The 22,004-nt window shown below is 51.0% G+C and overlaps 1 protein-coding gene across 3 annotated transcripts in view; it reads left to right on the forward strand.

Moving 5' to 3' along the window:
- Positions 1 to 21,837, forward strand: part of MVP (major vault protein) — a 27,012-nt gene extending 5,175 nt beyond the window's left edge. The window contains exons 2-15 of one of the 3 annotated variants that reach the window (XM_080681927.1): positions 1,525 to 1,657; positions 1,810 to 2,005; positions 9,736 to 9,859; positions 9,978 to 10,109; positions 10,683 to 10,777; positions 11,062 to 11,298; positions 13,559 to 13,843; positions 14,620 to 14,861; positions 14,949 to 15,146; positions 16,781 to 17,167; positions 19,545 to 19,661; positions 20,035 to 20,161; positions 20,682 to 20,870; positions 21,583 to 21,837. In XM_080681927.1, coding sequence (XP_080538053.1) covers positions 1,533 to 1,657; positions 1,810 to 2,005; positions 9,736 to 9,859; positions 9,978 to 10,109; positions 10,683 to 10,777; positions 11,062 to 11,298; positions 13,559 to 13,843; positions 14,620 to 14,861; positions 14,949 to 15,146; positions 16,781 to 17,167; positions 19,545 to 19,661; positions 20,035 to 20,161; positions 20,682 to 20,870; positions 21,583 to 21,792 — 2,664 coding nt within the window. In that variant the 5' untranslated portion in view covers positions 1,525 to 1,532 and the 3' untranslated portion in view covers positions 21,793 to 21,837. Of the gene's footprint in view, positions 1 to 1,506; positions 1,658 to 1,809; positions 2,006 to 9,735; positions 9,860 to 9,977; positions 10,110 to 10,682; positions 10,778 to 11,061; positions 11,299 to 13,558; positions 13,844 to 14,619; positions 14,862 to 14,948; positions 15,147 to 16,780; positions 17,168 to 19,544; positions 19,662 to 20,034; positions 20,162 to 20,681; positions 20,871 to 21,582 lie in introns of those variants that run through there. The other 2 variants (XM_080681926.1, XM_080681928.1) reach the window with 2 other exon arrangements.
- The last annotated feature ends 167 nt before the right edge of the window (positions 21,838 to 22,004 follow it).

Here is a 22,004-nt window from a genome sequence, read left to right on the forward strand (position 1 = left end):
AGCCATATTTCAAATGTGGTCAGCCAAAGACAGCACAGACTTAGACTATTTCCATCATTGTAGAAAGTCCTGTTGGATGCTGCTGAGTTACAGTACTTTGAACAGGAGCCGGGCAGGTGGCATGAGGGGCCAGGTGGAAGGCAGCAGGGAGTGGTGGGGACTGTGGCAAGCAGGAAAACCTGTGTCTCACCTAAAGCGCACAGCTGCTCCGTGGCTCTAACTGATTCTGCTCTTCGGGAATGTAGGGTCTATCTCCTAATGCTTCAAGAAAAGCAGGAATTGGGGGTTTGTGAAAACTCTCAATTTCTAAACCCCAAAGTTGAAATTTTACAGATTATATAGATCAAGTAAAACTCTTGGGTCTCCTCGCCTTGATTCTATAATGTTGTGGCTCCTGCCTCTTATTCCTGTGCCAATTCTCCCTCCTTGCTTCCCATTTCTCACTCTTGGAAGCTGGATGAATGGTGGAGCAGGTGGCTTTTAAAATGTCTGACCAAAGTCTCAGGAGACAAGGCTTTGAGTTGCTTAGTGAACTTGGTTCCCTTTGTGTGACCCAAAGGTACATGTCCTCAAAAGTCCAAGGCATGCCAAAACCGGTTTGGCTCAGTGGATAGAGCGTCGGCCTGTGGACTCAGGGGTCCCGGGTTCGATTCCGGTCAAGGGCATGTGCCTTGGTTGCGGGCACGTCCCCAGTGGGGGGTGTGCAGGAGGCAGCTGATCGATGTTTCTCTCTCATCGATGTTTCTAACTCTATCCCTCTCCCTTCCTCTCTGTGGAAAATCAATAAAATATATTAAAAAAAAAAAAAGTCCAAGGCATGCTGGAAGCAGTGATAGGGTTCAGGTAGGTGTGACTTCCTGAACCGGCCAGTCACTGGACGGAGCCGCCCAGGATTCAGGGAGTTGAGGGTGGCAACAGACCAGAGGGGAAGGGGAGAAAAGAACTGGAGTAATTTGTGCTACTTCTGATCCAGCTGATTCTACAGGAGAATCAGTTCATCAAGGATCTCAGGACTGCTTAAAGCACAGGGTGGGGCTGGAGGAGCAAAGATTATGCAAATATTCTTGGGCTGTGGACTGTCAGTTGAATAATGCTGGGGTCCTCAGGATCCCCTGAAATAAAGGCTGCCGGCCCCTAGGGGAGCCACAGCACCCCCAGAGACTGACCTGCACTCCCAGCTCCTCCATTGTGGGGGCTGGAGATTGGGAAAGTGCAGGCAGCTCAGGCTGTAAAGCTGATGGGAAGGAGGGAAAGGGTCGGCGAGAGCCCTGGGTTTCTGTGGGTAACTGTGTTGGGCAGTCCTGGCAGGGGTGAAATCTGGATGAGCTGTGCTGCCCAGGGTGGGAAGAAAAAGGAAGGGTTGGGCAGGGGCACAGCGAAAGGTAGAATAATCTGAGTTGGAGGAGGTCCTTCCCCCAGTTCCAGCCAGTCTTCAGGCTCATGCCTGCCTCCTCCTAGGCCCCCATCTTCATTTTGTATCTTCTCCCCACCCATCTATCACTCTATATGCTGCCCTGGGCACAGGAGTTACCATGGCAACTGAAGAGTCCATCATCCGCATTCCCCCTTACCACTACATCCATGTGCTGGACCAGAACAGCAATGTGTCCCGTGTGGAGGTTGGGCCAAAGACTTACATCCGGCAGGACAATGAGAGGTTGGTGTGAGGGCTGGGCTGTGGGGGAACCTGGGACTGAGGCGGGCCTGTTAGTCTAGCTGGCATGAGCATCCATCTCTTCTGAGGACTGGCCCTCACTTGGGTCACAGGAAGCTTTCTCTGTCCTCACACCACTTCTCACCTTCCAACAGGGTCCTGTTTGCCCCCATGTGCATGGTGACTGTCCCCCCACGCCACTACTGCACAGTGGCCAATCCGGTGTCCCGGGATGCCCAGGGCTCAGTGCTGTTCCACGTCACAGGGCAAGTACGGCTTCGCCACGCTGACCTGGAGATCCGGCTGGCCCAGGATCCTTTCCCCCTGTACCCAGGGGAGGTTCTGGAAAAGGTATCTGCCTTGCCTCCCTTAGACCCTCTCTCCCTGTCCTGCTCCCACACTGCCTTCAGGAGGGAAAACAAATTGGGACCTTGGGAGGGAATGGGGCGGCATCTCCCGCTTTCACTAGGGGTAGAATCGATTCACTGCTTCTCCACCGACCTTCCCCAAATGCCCCCTTCCTCCTCACATGCCCACAACAGACTTTCCCCTTTTGAGAGCTGTCAGCCCATCTCCCCACCTAACCAACCAGGCTTCAGAGCCTTCTGGGAACTCCCGGCTAATCTGGCACTGAATGGCTTGTGCCAAGAGGAAGCATTTCATTCATTCAAACAGTTGCCAGACACTGGTGGGCAGTGACAGCCATGGTGGACAAGATGAGGCCCAGGTTCAGACGCTGTGGTTTTCCCACGGGAAGGCGCTGGGGGCTGCCCTGGCAGCCAGGCCCTCCTCTTTGTGGCACAGGCCCTGGGCCTGAGCCTGTGGGCGTCCCACCTTCACTTCCATCACTGTCTGCCTTCGCCTCCTTGCCCTTTTACACTGTTTCACTCTGGGTTCCTCTGCTAAGCAGCGCTTCCTAGTCCTGGAAGCCTAGAAGAGTGACCCAGGGAACCCCAAGACATCCCTGTCCGCTGAGATGTAAATGCTTTGCAGAGTGTGTGTGTAGAGATGGAAAGTGACGCAGAATAATTAGAATGTTACCTTTGAAGACTCTGAGTGAAGCGTTAGGGGTAGACTTTGCATCAGAATCGCCTTTATTTAAGTCAGAAACTGTCAGAAGTTGAAAATCACCCATATCTAGGGCCTACCTCAGACCAACTAAATCCCTGCTGGGTGGGGAGCAGGGGGTGGGGGCCAGTATTAAAAGCTCCCTAGGGTGGAGAGAAAGCTTCCCGTACCCCTGCCTCTTTCACTTCTGCTTTCCAGCCACAGCAGCTCATGCTCTCACACCACGTGCTCCAATGCAGGAGAGCCGGGCCCTTTCTCAGCCCAGTGCCCCCGCGATGCTTCTTTCCACTCTTGGTCAGGCCTGGCCTCTGCCTGCGCCACTTCCTTTCCCAGTTTGCACCGAGGGTGGCCCCTGGCTTGGGCCTCCCTTCTCCCACCCTCCTGTCCTCCTCGGAGCCGGTCAACAACTTGGCTTTCCTGACCTCAGCTCTGATGCTGCCTCTTCTGTTCTGCTTCGGCCCTGCCAGGGCCATGTGCAGTGTGGACTTGGTTATTCTCCCACCTGCCCCCTCCCCCCGAAGTTAAACTAAACCCCAGGTTTCTTCCTACCATCAGCTTCCTTTCCTAGCCCTCCTCTGTTGCCATGTCCCCTCAAGGCTTTCGAGCCCATCTTCTGTCCCAGATGCTCTTCCAGGCCTTGCTTTCCTACCCCAACAGAACCTCATCATTTTATTTATTTTTTATTTTTAATAAATCTTTATTGTTCAGATTATTACAGTTGTTCCTCTCCCCCCCCCCATAGCTCCCCTCCACCCAGTTCCGACCCCACCCTCTGCCCTTACCTCCCCCGCACTGTCCTCATCCATAGGTGTACGATTTTTGTCCAGTCTCTTCCCGCACCCCCCACACCCCTTTCCCCCAAGGATTGTCAGTCCACTCCCTTTCTAGGCCCCTGATTCTATTATATTCACCAGTTTATTCTGTTCAGATTTTTTATTCACTTGATTTTTAGATTCACTTATTGATAGATATGTATTTGTTGTTCATAATTTTTACCTTTTTCTTCTTCTTCCTCTTCTTAAAGAATACCCTTCAGCATTTCATATAATACTGGTTTTGGGGTGATGAACTCCTTTAGCTTTTTCTTGTCTGTAAAGCTCTTTATCTGACCTTCAATTCTAAATGATGGCTTTGCTGGGCAGAGGAATCTTGGTTGTAGGTTCTTGCTATTCATCACTTTGAATATTTCTTGCCACTCCCTTCTGGCCTGCATAGTTTCTGTTGAGAAATCAGCTGACAGTTGTATGGGTACTCCCTTGTAGGTAACTGTTTTTCTCTTGCTGCTTTTAATATTCTCTCTTTGTCTTTTGCCCTTGGCATTTTAATTATGATGTGTCTTGGTGTGGTCCTCTTTGGATTCCTTTTGTTTGGGGTTCTGTGGGCTTCCTGGACTTGTAAGTCTATTTCTTTCACCAGGTGGGGGAAGTTTTCTGTCATTATTTCTTCCAATAGGTTTTCAATATCTTGCTCTCTCTCTTCTTCTGGCACCCCCATAATTCGGATATTGGTACGCTTGAAGTTGTCCCAGAGGCTCCTTACACTATCTTCCTATTTTTGGATTCTTTTTTCTTTTTGCTTTTCTGGTTGGGTGTTTTTTGCTTCTTTGTATTTCAAATCTTTGACTTGATTCTTCCAATCCTCTAGTCTGCTGTTGGATCTCTGTATATTATTCTTTATTTCAGTCAGTGTATGCTTAATTTCTAGTTGGTTCTTTTTCATATCCTTGAGGGTCTCACTAAATTTATTGGCCTTTTCTAGAAAATTCTTGAAAAACCTTATAACCGTAGTTTTGAACTCTATATCCAGTAGTTTGCTTTCCTCCATTTCTTTCATTTGTGACCTGTTTCTTTGTTTTCACATTTTGGCTGCTTCCCTGAGTTGATAGAGTGGTTTTGTGTGCTAGGTTTCCTATAGGGCCCAGTGGCTCAGCCTCCCCAGTTACCTGAGGTGGACACTCTTGGTGCACCCCTTTGTGGGCTGTGTGCACAGTCTTGTTGTACTTAACCTTGATTGTTGTTGGTATCACTGGGAGGAACTGACATCCAGGCCAATTGGCTGTGAGGATCAGCTGTGTCTACGCTGGGAGAACTTCTGTGCTGGAGACACCCTTATGAGACAAGAGTGTGTCCCTTATGGATCTGAGAAGTTGTAATCTGGATGGTCCCACTCTGACCCCTGGGTACACTGGCTCTTGGATCTCTAAGGAGGTATTAATTTAGCCTCTGCCTGAGGCCACCCAGCAGGAGCTACAAAGAGATCTGCAGATTCCTCTTCTTTGTTTGGGGTTTGGAGGTGTCCAGATGAGGCCCAGCTGTGAAGCAATGCTAGCTGCTCTGGGGCCTTGGGCCTTCTTTTGGATGTTCTGGGTTTCTCTGACTCAGCTGCAGTTTGTTAGGTAATTGTAGATTTTAAAGAAACAGGCCATTCATATGCAAAAACCTCTGCACACAGCTTGGTTGGGGTGAGGTCTCAGGGTGGAGCAAACAGCAATGGCTGACCGTTGGCCTTGCCCTAAGAGGCCCCCGGGTCTCAATGTCCCTCGGTAATCGGTAATTGCTGCAAGCACCTCTGAGAGAAAGCCGCCCTCAAGTTCCGCCCAATGCCAGACAGTCCAGTTTCTCCCCATATGAGTCTGAGTCCTTAGAGTCTTGCCCGGAACTGGAGTTCAGTTGGGAGCTTGTGTCTCCCTCCCGATTGAAAAAGCCAGCCGTGTACTCAGTTGCCAGCCCTCTCTGAGCATGTGCCTCTGTACCTCTGCCTTCTGCAGCTCCTCTGAGTCTCGGTGTGCCCTTCTCTTTCCTTCTACTTGTTGAATTTCCACTCAGCCAGCCTTCCTGTGGTTCTGGATGATGTCCATTTATCTTTTAGTTGTAGTTTTGAAGTGGTTGTGTGAGGCAGCAATTTCAGGTGTTTACCTATGCCGCAATCTTGGTTTCTTGACTTCAAACCTCGTCATTTTAACACTATGCGCTGGGGCTGCGGCAGAGCCAGGTCCTGGATCAGGGTTACCACCTGCCCTTTCTGTACTCACACTCGGGACGGGTTTGCTAGCCTTGTGGACAGCTCTGCCACCACAGCAGTATCATAAGCAGGGCCAGTGGTTCATTCCAGCCCAAGCCCTGCTCATCACTCTCCTTCCCAACCAGCTTTCTCTCCATTTTTCCTCTGTATGCTGCTGAATGTTTATCCTTCTCCACTCTTCTATTGCCCCGTCCTCTCACATTGAACAACTTGCTCACCTACTTAGTTAGAAATTGAGGCCATCTGGCAGGATTTAGATCTCTGTCCCCTTTCCTTTATGCCTACCCTTATCTGCTTTTTTAAAAATATATATATTTTTATTGATTTCAGAGAGGAAGGGAGAGATAGAAACATCAGTGATGAGAGAGAATCATTGATCAGCTGCCTCCTGCACGCCCCACACTAGGGATCGAGCCTGCAACCCGGGCATGTGCCCTGACCAGAATTGAACCCAGAACCCTTCAGTCCTCAGGCTGACGCTCTATCCATTGAGCCAAACCAGCTAGGGCTGTTTTTGTTTTTGTTAATCCTCACCTGAGGATATTCTCTCCATTGATTTTTTTTTTTTTTTTTTTTTTTTTTTTAGAGAGAGAGGGAGGAAGGAGTGTGTGTGAAGAGAGAGAGAGAGAGAGAGAGAGAGAGAGAGAGAGAGAGAGAGAAACATCAATGTGAGAGAGACACATTGATTGGTTGCCTCCTGCATGTGCCCTGACCAGGCCAGGGATCGAACCTGCAACCTAGGTACATGCCCTCAAACCCACGACCTCTGGCACACAGGCTGATGCTCCAATCACTGAGCCACACCGGCCAGGGTCTGTTGACCTGTTGGAGTCTCCAGGAGGTTCCTCTCCATCAGCTAGACCCAGAAAGACTCAACCTTCTATTTCTTGAAACCTTGTTCCCCACCTGGAACTTCTTTCCCCTGTCTTACTTCTTCACTACTGATGCCTTTCTCTTGGCCCATTGATACATCTGCCACCCTTTTCTGGCCTTAAAGGCTTCTTTGTGTAAGCTTTTTATTCTAAGGAATGCATTCACAAGGCTGCGAAGTCCTCCCTGACTTCCACCACCATCTCCTCTCCATTTGCTAGCACCATCCACTGCCACCTAAGCAGGGTGTACACTTGCAGAGCTGTCTGTGCACTCACGTACACAGGCATCAAAAGAAGTAGTAGAACCTGCTTGCATCAGGACTATCACACTGTCATCTGCCAGTATCTTTTGAATGAACTTCTGCATCTTGGTACACAAATCATATCCTGTTTAGTTGTTGTATGTAATTCTATATGATGTACAGAAGTTCAACTGGTTCCCCTACTGGGTGCCATTTAGGATGTTTCCAGTTTATAAGGGAAAACAGTGCTGCAATAAATATCCTTGTCTGCATGTCCTTGTGCATGCTAGTTTCTTTTAAATATGTATTTTTTTATTGATTTCAAAGAGAGGAAGGAGAGAGAGATAGAAACATCAGTGATGAGAGGGAATCATTGATCGCCTGCCCCCTACTGGGGATTGAGCCCGCAACCCGGGCATGTGCCCTGACCAGGAATCAAACTGTGACCTCCTGGTTCATGAGTTGGCGCTCAACCACTGAGCCACACTAGCTACGCTAGTCCTTTTTTTTTTTTTAAAAAAAAGAGTAGAAACTAAAAAAATAAAAATAAAAAAATTTGCTGGGTCCTAGCATATGCACACTACATTTGTACGCACTTTTATGAATAGCCCTGTGAGTCTAATGTCTAGCGATTTACTGCTTTACTTTTCCTACTTCCTCTTTGATGACAACTTCCACTTGATGTTCTCTCTCCTATTCCCTCACAAGCCCCTACCCCCACCTCCACTGCGCTCCCTTGACAACACCCTAAGACACCAAACTGCAGGCCCAGTGGACAGTCCTTCTGTGTCTTGCAGGCCCTGTCAACCCCATCCATTGCTGGTCTGTTCTCTTATTAAAGCAGGACTTAACTTTTTGCTCTGCCGATGTTTTTTTTCCCCATCTTCTTAGAGGGGTCCCCTCCTCCGTGCCCACTCTGCCTTCAGCTTCTGTCCTGGACCTCCTGTGTCCCTCCCAGGCTTTTGTGGTCTATATTGAAGCCACCCGCCCCGTACCTTAGCTCAGAGGCCCATCACTGCCTGCAGGAGCTCTCTCCTGGATGTCCCACAGCCATCCCATACTGGACTGTGGGAGTCAGGGAAAGTGTTCCTGTATTCCCAATCTTACTTGGTAATACTGCGGGTACCCAGTCACCCAAGCTGGGAGCCTGCCTGCAAAGGCTTGAGGGACAAACTGGAAAGAGACAAAGGTGTCATTCAGGAGACCAATTAGGAAGGTATTGCCATCATTCAGGCCAGAGATGTTGACAGCTTAGGTGAGGGCAATGGCAGGGATAGATGAAGGTAGACGGGATTTGTGATGGGACAGAGAGGAAGTGGTAAAAGACTAGATGAGGGGCCCTAGCCGGTTTGGCTCAGTGGGTAGAGCATCAGCCTGCCAACTGAAGGGTCCTGGGTTCGACTCCAGTCAAGGGCACATGCATGGATTGTGGGCTTGATCCCCAGTAGGGGGTGTGCAGGAGGCAGCCGATCAATGATTCTCTCTCATCATTGATGTTTCTATCTTTCCCTTCCTCTTTGAAAATCAATTTAAAAAGTTTTTTTTAAAAAGAGAGATGTGGGAGGTGGAAAGCATACTGGACTACGGGCTCTTCCCACAATGCCCATCTCCTCCTCCTCCCACACCTTTACCAAAGGCCAGCTCTTCCTTTGGGCCCCAGTTCACATGCCACAACTTCTCCTTCATCTGAACGTCTGAAACTCTCTCCCTTGACACTGTTCACAGTCTCCTTGAGAGGATGGTCTGTGTCTATGTCCTATCACCTGTGGAAGCCCATGATGATGGGGTATGTGCTGCCCCCACCATAGCCAGCTGAGCGCCATGCACGTGAGGGGTACAGGGAAGAGCTCGGCAGCGCAGTAAGCCTCCAGCTATGCCTCCCCTCCCCCGCAATGTGTGGCTAGTGGGCACCGGCAGAGGTACTTGACCTTCTGTGCCCTCAGCTGGAGTCAGGAGCAGCAGGTGGACTTCACCAAAGAGGTTCAAGTCCTGATTCTGTTCCTTCCTCGTCCTGTGACCTCGATCATGTTCCTTAGCCTCTCTGAGCCTCTTTCCTCACCTTCTGCCTCCCTCAGATCAAAGATCAAGTGAAACTCATGGAAACACTTTACAAACTTCTAAAACGGTTTGGCTGCTTGTTGGCAGGTCCCCCTTCCTGATGGAAGGAGATGTGACGACCGGTGCACAGTGGCTCTCTTGCGACCATGAGGCAACCTTGAAAACAAAGCCACGTGCTTTAAATGTGCCTGTTATAGCAGTTTATACCTTCCCACCTCCTTGTACTTCCCAGAGGGACCCAGTGCACACTGGGCCATGAGAGATGAATTTATTCAGCTTTCCAGGTATTTTCTCCACATCTCCCATCAAGCCCTCTACCCAGTTTCCTGCCTACATTTCTAGTTCAAAATGACGACTGAGCACTCCCTCCAGAGGAGTGTGTGTCCTTGGCTCATCAGCAGTGGCATCCTCTTGCTCTGTTAACTCTTAGTCCTTCTGATCGGATGGCTTTGGGACTACCCCCATCTTTTTTTTTTTTTTAATATATTTTACTGATGTTTTTACAGAGAGGAGGGAGAAGAATAGAGAGTTAGAAACATCGATCAGCTGCCTCCTGCACACCCACCACTGAGGATGTGCCCGCAATCAAGGCACATGCCCTTGGCAGGAATCGAACCTGGGACCCTTCAGTCCACAGGCCGACGCTCCATCCACTGAGCCAAACTGGTCAGGGCTACCCCCATCTTGAACGTTTCATTCCGGCTCTTATTTTGGGACTTGTGTAAAAATTGACGCATGGATTTTGACCTCCAAGGTATCAGGTTTGACTTCTGGGGTCACAGCACTGAATGCCCCATGAACCCCCTCCTTCCCCTGTTAGGACATCACCCCGCTGCAGGTGGTTCTGCCCAACACGGCGCTCCATCTGAAGGCGCTGCTGGATTTTGAGGATGAAAATGGAGACAAGGTAGTCGCCGGAGATGAGTGGCTCTTTGAAGGACCCGGTAAGTTCTTTCCACTGGGCCGGAGTTGAGGTCTGAGGCTTCCTGCCTTCCCATCAGAGCCCTGATATCTTCTGACCTTCACCTCTGACCTTCACCTCTGCCTCATCTTCCCTTCAAGGCACATACATCCCCCAGAAGGAGGTGGAGGTCGTAGAAATCATTCAGGCCACCATCGTCCGGCAGAACCAGGCTCTGCGGCTGAGGGCCCGCAAAGAGTGCCGGGACCGGGACGGCAAGGAGAGGGTGACAGGTGAGGTGTGAAGGAGCACTGAGGGGATGGGCAGACCATGGCTCTGACTTTCTCAACTGCAGGTGAAGTGGGGGACGGTGGGGAAAGCCACTCACAAGTGGCTACAGCCTGGAAGGAAGTGCTTCTCTGGAATCTCTTAGAAGCCATTGGGGGCTCCCACCGCTGCTTCCCCACCCGCCTTCATGCAGGCGATGTCCAGCCCTGACCCTGTGATCACCGTCATGCTGACGGCCTTTCTCTCCCCTCCCCCTTTAGCATGAGCCGGGGGCAGTGGCCTTGTCTGTTTCTGGGTTAGCAAAGCAGGTGATCACATGCAGTTGGCACTTGTATGTGACAAATGTGATGTATGTACCCTGTCTTAAATGCAGTGCTTACTCTGCTAGGTGTGACTCAAAATGCTTTTCAAATAGTAACTTATTTGGTCCCCAAACAACCTTGAATCACTACTATTCCCATTTTCCATCTAACAAAACTAAGACACAAAAATTAGGTTACTTGCCTGGGTTTATGGCCATGGGCAGCTGGGAGCAAGCTTGGGTGACCTTTGACCCTTACTGCTCCACCCTTGGCCAGGAGAGGAATGGCTGGTCCGCTCCGTGGGTGCGTACCTCCCGGCAGTGTTCGAGGAGGTTCTGGATTTGGTGGACGCTGTGATCCTCACAGAAAAGGTCTGTGTTCTGGTGGATGCGGGTTAGGGGGCCTCCGGGCAGGGAGCACTCAGGGTGGCGGAGATGGAGTCAGGTAACATGAGCGTAGAAGAGAAGCAATATTGCTAGGGCCACTAGAGGAAAAACTTCAGAGGTCAGGTCACCTGAGGAGTGTCCCGGGTCACCTGAAAGGGTTAAGGAGTCCTCCTGGGTGGTAGGAACTGGCACTGAGACCCGGGAGCATTTGGTGGCCCCCTGAAGAAGTCGGAGGTGGGTTCACTCCAACACCCCGAATTGCTCTGCAGACAGCGCTGCACCTCCGGGCTCTGCAGAACTTCCAAGACTTGAGGGGAGTGCCCCGCCGCACGGGGGAGGAGTGGCTGGTGACGGTGCAGGACACGGAGGCCCATGTGCCCGACGTCTACGAGGAGGTGCTGGGGGTTGTGCCTATCACCACCTTGGGCCCCCGCAACTACTGTGTGATTCTCGACCCAGTTGGACAGGATGGCAAGAACCAGCTGGGGCAAAAGCTTGTGGTCAAGGTAGGTGCCTCCATGTCCCCCGGAGAGGGAACGTCTTTCAATGGCAGGAGTGGTTCGGACCTCTCTCCCTTATCTCCCGCACCAGGTCCATATTCTGGAAATGCCCACTTGTCGTGGCTCCCTCTGTGCCTTGGTGCACTAGGTTCTAGCTCCGAGACACCCACCCATTGATCTCCCGGGCAGCCCTGACCTCAAGTCACACTGCTTCCCTGGGAGCGCTGCCCTGGCCCTGGCCCTGCCCCGCGCTGCACACTGACCAGGAAACTCCGTATTTCATATTCCTGGAAACGTCATTCTGTGTAAAACAAACAAACAAAAATAACTCTTGGTTTACCCTCCTACCCAGCCCTTACCTCATCCCCTCTCTGAACAATATAAGGGATTAACAGGGGTTGGCAAACTTTTTCTATAAAGGCCAAATTGTCGATGTTTTGGGCTTTGCAAATGATCAGTATGGTTCCTGTTGCAACTATCGGCTCTGCTGTTCTGTGAAAGCAGCACAGAGCGCTTGTTGGTGGACGAGTGCCACTGTGTGCCTGTAACATTTTATTTGCAAAAACAGGCAGAAAAAAGTAGAAACTACCTAATGTCTATTAGTTGATGAAACTCTAAAAAATTGTGGTATATCCATACAATGGAATATCATCTATCTATCTATAATAATAAAAGTGTAATATGCTAATTAGACCAGATATCCTTCCAGATGAAGCCAGGGCTGTGAGGGAAGCCCGGGTCCCGAGTGCCTGCCAGTGGCCAGAGGGAAGCCTGGGTCCTGGGTGCCAGAGGGAAGCTGGTGCCGGCAGCTGGGGGAAGGAAGGCTTACTCTTGCACAGATTTTGTGCATCAGGCCTCTAGTATCATAATAAAAGGCTAATATGCAAATGGTCATCACACCATCATGCCATCACAGCAGGGACCTGAGGCTGCGTGGCGCCGGGGTGGGGGACCTGAGGCTGTGCCCCCCACCCCCCGCCCCAGTGCCGGGACGTGAGGCTGTGTCCCCCGCCAGGCAGGAATTGACGGGGGTGGGGCCGGCCGGGTCTTGTTGTCACCCAATGGGGGTGGGGCCAGCTGGACACTTCTATTATAGAGAAAGGGCAAATAACAATATTAAAATATTTCCTCTAATTAATTCCCTTTTAATGTGCATGAATTTCATGCACCTGGCCACTAGTGTATATATATAAAAGCCTAAGCAACTGTTCAACCTGTAGCTATAATGTGCACTGACCACCAGGGGGCAGACGCTCAATGCACAGGCATGGAAACATGGAACAGACTGATGAATCTGAGGGGAGGGAGGAGGGGGGAGAGTGGGAAAGGTCTCACAATCCAGGACCCCTTGGAGGATGTCGGACTGCCAGTTTCAGCCTGATACCCGCAGGCCAGGCCGAGGGACCCCCCACCTCCCCGGTGCACAAATCCATGCACCAGGCCTCTAGTTCAGCTATAAAAGGAAATGAACATGAACTAAAGTTCATGTACTGATGATCAGCATGCCACAACATGGATAAACTTAAACATCATGCCAAGCAAAAGAAGCCAGGCATAAAAGACCACATATTGTATGACTCCATTTTTATGAAATGTCCAGAATAGGTAAATCCATAGTGACAGAAAATAGGTTGGTGGAGTGAATGGGGCAGTAACTGATCTAGGGTACAGCGTTTCTTTTCAGGGTGATGAAAATGTTCTGGAAGTAGATTGTGGTTGTGATCGGACAACTGTGGATATACTAAAACAACGGGATTATATACTTGAAGTGGGTAAATTTTACAGCATGTAGTTTATCTATACAGGGGTGGGCAAAATAGGTTAATAATAATACAATAATTAATAAATATAAGAAACTTTCGTGTACTCACAACTGTAAGCCTACTTTTGCCCACCCCTGTATATTTTTTAAAAAGGCAGTGGGCCAAATTTGGCTCAAAGACCAGAGTTTGACAATACCCCGACTATACCATCCCAAGAAAACAAAACATAGGAGAAACGAGGAGTAACAATGCGTTAATTCTTACCTGTTGAGCTTGAGAGGATTCAGGTCCTGACAATTTGCAGAATCTTAAGGGCAGGTTTGACCAGCTGAGATCTGCAGGCATTGTAGAGAGCCTCAGGGTCCAGATAACACTTCACTGTATCATAACCTGGGGGTGGGGAAAGTGCTATGGGGGCTCCTGTCCTCAACATGAGCCCAGGGGCTGGCAGAGGTGCCGCCAGCCTGGGGGTGCCTGCTCCTGACCCCATGTCTCCCCACTAGGGAGAGAAGTCTTTTTTCCTCCATCCAGGAGAGAAGCTGGAGCGAGGTATCCAGGACGTGTACGTGCTGTCGGAGCAGCAGGGGCTGCTGCTGAGGGCCCTGCAGCCCCTGGAGGAGGTGGGGGAAGGTGAGGAGAAGGTCTCACACAAGGCTGGCGACCACTGGCTCATCCGTGGGCCCCTGGAGTACGTGCCGTCTGCCAAGGTGGAGGTGGTGGAAGAGCGTCAGGCCATCCCCCTGGACGAGAATGAGGGCATCTACGTGCAGGACGTCAAGACGGGAAAGGTAACAGCTGAGGGTTGGAGACTGTCACTGCTCTGGGCCGATGGGGAGAGGTGCCTGGTGGAGGTCGGAGGGGACGTCGGTAGCATTGGTAGCAGCTGAGCCCCTGGCTGGCAGGTATGAGACGTTCGGTCGAGTATGTGCCTTTGCCTTCCCTTTGTCTTAAACATCTAACTTCACATTTTAGACACCCCCCAGGGAGAAGGTGAGCCAGGTTTTGGGATGGGGACTCTGTTCCCACTGCACATCTGGCCCTGGCGTCAAGGTCTGACTGGGGTGGGCAGAGGAACAGGAAGAACCGACCTCCTCCCCCAGGCCTGTATCCTGATAGAGTCCTTCATCTTTGACCCTCAGCTGAAACCTTGACCTTGGTTTGACCTAGAACCACATTTCTGACCTCTCTCTAAGAGTCCAACCTACAAGTAGAGCTCAGAATCCAGGCAGTGTTAGTGTGTGCCACCTGGTCCCTAGGGTTACATCAGTCCTTAGGACATGGCCAAGCTGCCCGTGAAGGAAAATTCCAGAAGAAATAATATCAAGCACTTCCTATGTGCCAAGTCCTCAGCACTAGACATGTGAGATGTCATTCATTCCCAACCCTGGTTGGTAGCCACGGTGGGGTCCATTTAGCGATGAGGAACTGAGGCTGGGAGTGACAGAGCCCACAGATGGCGGATGTGAACACAGCCTCATCCCAGAGACCAGGCCAGCTCTGCTCCAGGCTGCGGGCGGGTCTCTCCCCTGCACCTTCCCTGCAACGCCCCTCCTTGTCCTATGAGGTGCGCGCGGTGATCGGAAGCACCTACATGCTGACGGAGGACGAGGTCCTGTGGGAGAAAGAGCTGCCTCCGGGGGTGGAGGAGCTGCTGAACAAGGGGCAGGACCCTTTGGCCGACAGAGGTAAGGAGGTGACCAAGACGCTGCCGCCCTCCGCTCCCCGGAACAAGACCCGCGTGGTCAGCTACCGCGTCCCGCACAACGCGGCGGTGCAGGTGTACGACTACAGAGAGAAGAGAGCTCGGTGAGGCCCGCGGGGGGCTGGGGGGGGGGGGGCGCGGCGGGGGCGCAGGGCGGCTCTGCGTGGGTCTGACTCCCGCTCCCTCGGCAGCGTGGTATTTGGGCCGGAGCTGGTGTCGCTGGGTCCTGAGGAGCAGTTCACAGTGTTGTCCCTCTCGGCCGGGCGGCCCAAGCGTCCCCACGCCCGCCGTGCACTCTGCCTGCTGCTGGGGCCTGACTTCTTCACGGATGTCATCACTATCGAGACCGCAGACCATGCCCGGCTGCAGCTGCAGCTGGCGTACAACTGGTAAGGGGCGGGGTGGGGTGGGTGCGATGGGGTAGGTGAGGGTGGCTTCTGGGGGAGCAGCCCCAGCAGAACCCCAAGAACGAGAGATGCCTCCTCCCAGTGCTGGGCTGAGAATGAGGGCGGAGTGCCTGACTCTATGCTGTGGTCAAGAGGGACACCCAGGGGTTCCCGCAAACCCAGTCTGATGCCCCAGTGAAATGACAGGAAAGGTGTGGGCTCCCCTCCTGGAGCAGGAGTTTGGGCACCTGATTGGAGGACACTCCCAGCATGGATTGAGCCACACAACTGCATGGATTGAGCCACACAACTGCAAGGCTATCAGAAGGTCTATCAGACACAACCAGCAGGAGCAGGCAGTGTGGGCAGAAGGTCAAGAGTACAGGCTCAGGGGCCACTGCCTGGGTCTGCCTCCCAGGCCTGCTATCTGTTAGCTGTGGGTCTGAGCCAGTGACTTGACACTTTCCTCAGTTTCCCCATCTTTCAAATGAGGATGACACATGACCATCAATTTCACAGGCCATCAGTCCTCAGTGGTTAGAGCATCGGTCCACATGCCGAAGGGTCACTCCAAAGGGTCACGGGTTAGATTCCCTGGGTGCAGGTTTAATCCCCAGCCCCCGTTGGGGTGCATGGGGGAGGCAGCCAATCGATTAGTCTCTCTCATATTGATGCTTCTCTCTCCCCCTCCCTCCCTTCCTTTTACTGTCTCTACAATCAATGGAAAAAATATCCTCAGATGAGGATTAACAAAAATAAATAAAATTTCAGGCTGATGAAAGGATGCAATGAGTATCAGAACAATGCCCTGTACATCAAGCATGTCAAACTCACGGGCCGCATGCCTCATTTATTTGATTTTAGCCTTTGAGTTTGACATGCTTGCTGTACATAGTTAGGGATCAAATGGCAGCTGCTAGAGATAGAGAAGATAAGCCACACATAGAAGTGATGCTCAACTACTCCCAAGGAGGTGTTCTTTTAAAAAAAAAAAAAGATATTTTTTATTGATTTCAGAGAGGAAGGGAAAGGGAGAGAGATAGAAACATCAATGATGAGAGAGAATCATCGACCAGCTGCCTCCTGCATGCCCCTCACTGGGGATTGAGCCCGCAACCCAGGCATGTGCCCTTGACCGGAATCGAACCCGGGACCCTTCAGTCCGCAAGCCGAGACACTATCCATTGAGCCAAACCAGCTAGGGCTAAGGAGGTGTTCTTTACCTCTCAGCTGAGTGGCCGGGACCCTGACAGAGGCAGATGAGGCGCTAATATCTTAGGGGTGTTAGAACATGACAGCTAAGAGCATAGACCCTGGGAGCCATACTAACTGGGTTCGACTTTCTGGCTTGCCATATATTGTACGACTCTGGGCCTGTCACTTAACCTCTGTGGCCTTCTATTTTCTCATCTTTAAATGGGGATAATGCTCCTTCCTACCTCATAGAGTGACTGAATGAGATGGGAACACGCACAAGGTTCTTAGGACTTCACCTGGCACATGGTGGACACTGATCAGCATTCTCTATCCTGAATGACCCTGCCCAGCCATGGAGGGTGGTGTCAGTCGCATTTGAAGGTGAGAGAGTTGTTTCCTGGAGGAAAATGCTTCCCTGTTCTGGGCCCCTTTGCTCATAGGCACTTTGAGCTGAGTGACCGGAAGGACCCCCAGGAGGCAGCTAAGCTCTTCTCCGTGCCCGACTTCGTGGGTGACGCATGCAAGGCCATAGCATCCCGGGTGCGGGGGGCCGTGGCCTCTGTCACCTTTGATGACTTCCATAAGAACTCGGCCCGCATCATCCGCACCGCCGTCTTTGGCTTTGAGACTCTGGAAGCCAAGGGGACCAATGCTGAGGCTCTGCTCCAGCCCCGGGACCGGGCCATCTTCCCCCAAAATGGACTGGTGGTCAGCAGCGTGGATGTGCAGTCAGTGGAGCCTGTGGACCAGAGGACCCGGGACGCCCTGCAGCGCAGCGTCCAGCTGGCCATCGAGATTACCACCAACTCCCAGGAGGCAGCTGCCAAGTGAGTGAGGGCAGCCGCCCACAGTGCCTCTCATGGCCAGACCTCTCCAGGGTCTCCATCTCCAGCCCCCTGCTGGGCCCTGCATAACATGGCATCCCCTGATGGTCAGCCTGCTGTTGTCCTATGGGTAAGACAGTATGGTCCACTTAAAGTGTGACTAAATGCCACCCTGCTCCCGTGGCTTCTCACCTTGCTTGTGCTAGAACCAAACTCATTTCTGAGCTCTTGCAGGTACTCTGGAGTGCAGCCCTGCCTCCCCCACCTCGCCTTCCAGCCTTCTCCCCAGGCTCCAGGCCCACCAGCTCCTTTCTTTGTTTTGTTTTTGTTAGTTTTAGTTTTTAAAAAAAATTTTTTTAAAATATATTTTATTGATTTTTTACAGAGAGGAAGTGAGAGGGATAGAGAGTTAGAAACATCGATGAGAGAGAAACATTAATCAGCTGCCTCCTGCACATCCCCTACTGGGGATGTGCCCGCAACCAAGGTAGTTTTTTAAAAATTTTTATTGTTGAGAGTATTACAGATATCTTCCCCCCACCCCCACTGCCGGTTCCTGCCCCACCCCAGGCCTTCACCACCCTATAGTCTGTGTCCATAGGTAATGCATATATGCATATAAGATCTTTGGTTAATCTCTCCCCACCCCCTTCCCTCTGAGATTCATCAGTCTGTTCCATGTTTCCATGCCTCTGGTTCTATTTTATTCATTAGTTTATTTTGTTCATTAGATTCCTTGTTCGTTTATTTTGATTTGATTGTTGATATGTATTTATTGTCACTTTGTTGTTCATATTTTCTATCTCTTTTTCCTCTTCTTAAAGAATACCCTTCAGCATTTCATGTAATCCTGGTTTGGTGGTAATGAACTCCTTTAGCTTTTTCTTATCTGTGAAGCTCTTTATCTGACCTTCAATTCTAAATGATAGCTTTGCTGGGTGGAGTAATCTTGGTTGTAGGTTCTTGCTGTTCATCACTTTGAATATTTCTTGCCACTTCCTTCTGGCCTGCATAGTTTCTGTTGAGAAATCAGCTGACAGTCATATGGGCACTTGCTCCCTTGTAGGTAGGTAACTGTTTTTCTCTTGCTACCTTCAAGACTCTGTCTTTTGCCCTTGGCATTTTAATTATGATGTGTCTTGGTGTGGTCCTCTTTGGGTTCCTCTTGTTTGGAGCTCTCTGCACTTCTGAACTTGTGGGTCTATTTCTTTCACCAGGTAGGGAAAGTTTTCTGTCATTATTTCTTCAAATAGGTTTTCAATATCTTGCTCCCCTCCCCCTTTCTGGCACCCCCATAATGCAAATATTGGTACACATGAAGTTGTCCCAGAGGCTCCTTACACTTGCTTCATATGTTTGGATTCTTTTTTCTTTTTTGCTCTTCTGATGGGGTGTTTTTTGCTCCCTTGGATTCCAAATCATTGATTTGATTCTCAGAATCCTCTACTGTTGAATCCCTGTAAATCATTTAATTAGTATATGCTTAATTTCTGACTGGTCCTTTTTCATGTCTTTGAAATACTCAGTAAGTCCCTTGAAGCTCTCATTAAGATCCTTGAGCATCCTTATAACCATTGTTTTGAACTCTGTGTCTAGTACTTTGCTTGCTTCCATTTCATTTAGTTCTTTTTCTGGAAATTTCTTCTGTTCTTTCATTTGTGACAATGTTTCTTTGTCTCCGCATTTTGGCTGCTTCCCTGTGTTTGTTTCTATGTATTGGGTAGAGCTGCTATGTCTCCTGGAATTGGAAGAGTGGCCTTGTGTAGTAGGTGTCCTGTAGGGCCCAGTGGCTCCACCTCCCCAGTCACCTGAGCTGGGCACTCTAGGTGCACTCCTGTGTGGGCTCTGTGCACAGCCTTGTTGTAGTTGAGCCTTGATTGCTGTTGGCATCACACCACCAGCTCCTTTCTGCTCTTCAAATGCACAGGTGGGCTGAAGGCCTTCTGCACTGGCTGCTCCCGTTGCCCAGTGTTCGCCTCTTGGGAGTTGCAGGACAGGCTCCTCCTCGGGCCTCAGCCCAAAGGTCACCTCCTTGGAGAGCCCATTGCTCTCTACCCTAACTAAGCAGCATCCTCTTTGCCAAGTCATTATTGTGTCCTTACTTTCAGAGAACTGGTCATTGTCTGAAATCATCCTCCTTTACTTGTTTCTTTCCCCACTGGAAGGCAAGTTGTATGAAAGCAGGGGCCTTGGTCATGACCACATTCCCTTGAGCCCAGAATCGTGCCAGGCGTGCAGTGCGCACACCATTCTTCATTTCATGTTGGGTGCCTCCCATGGGCCAGGTTCTGTCCCATGTAGATCAGTGGTCCCTGCCCTTGGAGCTCCTGTTCCAGCTCTGCCCCATACCAGCATCTTCTCTGTTCTCTCTCCCATCCAGGCATGAGGCTCAGAGACTAGAACAAGAAGCCCGTGGCCGGCTTGAGCGCCAGAAGATCTTGGACCAATCAGAAGCCGAGAAAGCTCGCAGGGAACTCTTGGAGCTGGAGGCTCTGAGGTGGGTCAATAACTAAAGGAAGTCCTGGCTGGGTAGGTCAGTTAGTTAGAGCGTCGTCCCTATACACCAAGATTGCAGGTTCGAGCTCCAGTCATGGCACATACAAGAATCAACCAATGGGTGCATAAACAAGTGGAACAATGCGTTGATGTTTCCCTCTCTCTCTAAAATAAAAATAAAAATAAAAATAAATAATTAAAGAAAAAAAAGCACTAAAAGAAAAGATGGCCTGCTGAGGGTTCTGACAAAGCAGCTGGTGGGGGAAGCCAGGGGTGTGCTTGCGAAAGTGGCTGCAGCACAAGTCAAAGCTGGAGGAGGGCAGGGCAGGGCAGGGCTTTCTCCTGAGTCTCGCTGACTGTGGGGATGTCTCCAGCACTGCCGTGGAGAGCACTGGGACTGCCAAGGCGGAAGCTGAGTCCCGTGCAGAGGCAGCACGCATCGAGGGACAGGGCTCTGTGCTGCAGGCCAAGCTGAAAGCAGAGGCCTTGGCCATTGAGACGGTGAGTGGGGGAGATGCCCCTGGAAGGGTGTGGCCTTGGGGTCTGAAAGACGCCCAATCCCTGCTGTCCCTGAAGCCGAGTGGGATACCAAGTGCCCTAATATACAGCTCTATTCACATATTTGTGGTTTATAAAGTCCTTTGTCCTCTATCAATTCACTTCCTACCTGCCTGGAAGACACAGATGATTATTATACTTATCTTACGTGTAATATGTGCTCAAACTCTTCGAGAGCATTGGACAGTTTTGTTTCAGGTATTGCATATGTTTTCCATTCATGATCTTATTTAATGTTCGAAAGCCCATGAAGGTAGGTATTATTGCATTTACAGATGAGGGGACTGAGACTTGGATTAAGGGCCTCCCATGGGTCACTATCTAAAAGGTGGCATTGTCAGGATTCACACTTAGTTGACTGTAAGTTTACAATCCCATCGCTTCTACCTCAGTTCCCTCAGGCTTGCTGGACTGTTCCTGGGGGCCCACATGATTGAAAGAATGCTGGGTTTTCCCCTTTCAGGAGGCTGAGCTCCAGCGGGTAAAGAAAGTACGAGAGCTAGAACTGGCCTATGCCCGGTCCCAGCTGGAGCTAGAGGTGAGCAAGGCCCAGCAGCTGGCTGAGGTGGAGGTGAAGAAGTTCAAGCAGATGACGGAGGCCCTGGGCCCCAGCACCATCAGGGACCTTGCCATTGCAGGACCAGAGATGCAGGTGAGAGTGGGGAGAGGGGCATGTGTGTGTGTCTTGGGAACCAAGAAGGCAGAGCCAGGGAGGCCAATACAACATCTAGAGAGATGTTGAGGGTAGAGGGGTGAGGTGAGGGAGTGGTGGAGCTGTCCCTGTATCCCAGGTCTTGACCTGTGTCATTGGAGCATGGTGTCATATGGCACTGCACTAGACTCAGCAGTGGACTGGAGCTTCTGGGGGCACAATAAACAGCTGGGGCATCCGTGTGACAAGTGCTTCAAAGAAAGTCAAGTGGGGTGATACAGTGAAAGGGGAGGTGACATTTCAAGTTAGTTGGTCTAAGGAAGGTCACTTGAAGAGGGGATCCTTGAGCACCATGCAGAATTGACAAGAGCTTCCCAGGAGAGGGTCCAAGTGCAAAGACACAAAGAATGAAACTTGCTGCGTTTAAGGACCAGAAGGGTCTGGCAAGCGAAGTGTGGAATGGCGAGCTCCTGGGGGCAGCTGCAGGGAGGGACCGAGCTTTCAGGCCTTCTGTGACCCAAGGATGAGGGTGAGGAGCCCCCAGGCCCCGCTGATGCCCCTCACCGATCACTGACTGAGCCCATGAGGACGGCTTGGGTGGCAGTTGCAGTGTCAGATGAGTGGGTGGTAGGCTGCCCTAGAGAAGCGGCCAAGGGGATGAGAGAAGGGGCCGGGGTCTGACTCTGTCTTTTCACCCTCCTGCTCCCTCCAGGTAAAACTGCTTCAGAGCCTGGGCCTGAAATCGACCCTCATCACTGATGGCTCCACTCCTATCAACCTCTTCAGCACAGCCTTGGGTCTACTGGGGCTAGGGTCCGAGGCCCAGCCGTCAGCCAAAAAGGCGGCTGGAGGTCCTGGCCCTGAAGAACACTTACTTCTCCATTCCTCTCAAATTCTTGGGAGCAAACACACTGTGCCTTAGTGCCATACAGCGTCGACAAATAAAACATACACTTCTGGGCATTTAAACCCTGTCTCAAGTCTATGTCATGGGGGAGCTTAATGTGAAGGTGGGGGCAGGGGAGGAGGGGTAGAGAATACCCTGACATCTGGAGATAGTTGCTAGAGACTACCCCCACGTGTAATGTGAAGAGAAAACAGAGGCCGGAGAACCCTAACCCGAAGTCACACTGA

The sequence above is a fragment of the Plecotus auritus genome (assembly GCF_963455305.1).
Source record: "Plecotus auritus genome assembly, chromosome: 7".
NCBI lineage: Eukaryota > Metazoa > Chordata > Mammalia > Chiroptera > Vespertilionidae > Plecotus > Plecotus auritus.